At 65.7% G+C, this 391-nt stretch overlaps 1 protein-coding gene across 1 annotated transcript in view; it reads right to left on the reverse strand.

Annotated features, from left to right (window-relative positions):
- CATIP (ciliogenesis associated TTC17 interacting protein) overlaps positions 1 to 391 on the reverse strand; it is a gene marked incomplete at its 5' end in the record, with an annotated part of 2,150 nt that overhangs the window by 1,498 nt on the left and 261 nt on the right. The window contains one exon of the mRNA XM_008949238.1: positions 212 to 298. Coding sequence (XP_008947486.1) covers positions 212 to 298 — 87 coding nt within the window. The remainder of the gene's footprint in view (positions 1 to 211; positions 299 to 391) is intronic.

The following is a 391-nucleotide window of genomic DNA, read 5'->3' on the forward strand; positions in this document are numbered from 1 at the left end:
GCCCCAGGCGGCCGCCCCCGCAGCTCAGCCGGAGTGTAGGAGAAGCTCCAGAGCTGTGGCTCTGCCTGGGGAGAGACCCGGCCACCTCGTGAGACAGCCATGGCCGCAGTATCCCTGGGGACAGCACCCCCTGCAGACTGGGGCACCCTGGGTGGGGCAGGCCAGCTGTGGCCCCCTCTCCCAGGATGTGGGACAGGGGGGAGAACCTCACCTCTCCCTCCTGTAGGGTCTTCGTGACAGTTATCCCATGCTTGTGGCTCACCACGTGTGTCCTCCTCTGCACAGTGTGTGTTCTGAGCTGTGAGGGAAGGGAGGGGGAGGACAGAGTGGGAAGCAGAGCCGGGGCACCCCCCTTCTGAGGCGGTACACTCCAGAACCCCTTTCAGTGAGG

The sequence above is a fragment of the Merops nubicus genome, unplaced genomic scaffold (genome assembly GCF_000691845.1).
Source record: "Merops nubicus isolate BGI_N331 unplaced genomic scaffold, ASM69184v1 scaffold39661, whole genome shotgun sequence".
Lineage (NCBI taxonomy): Eukaryota > Metazoa > Chordata > Aves > Coraciiformes > Meropidae > Merops > Merops nubicus.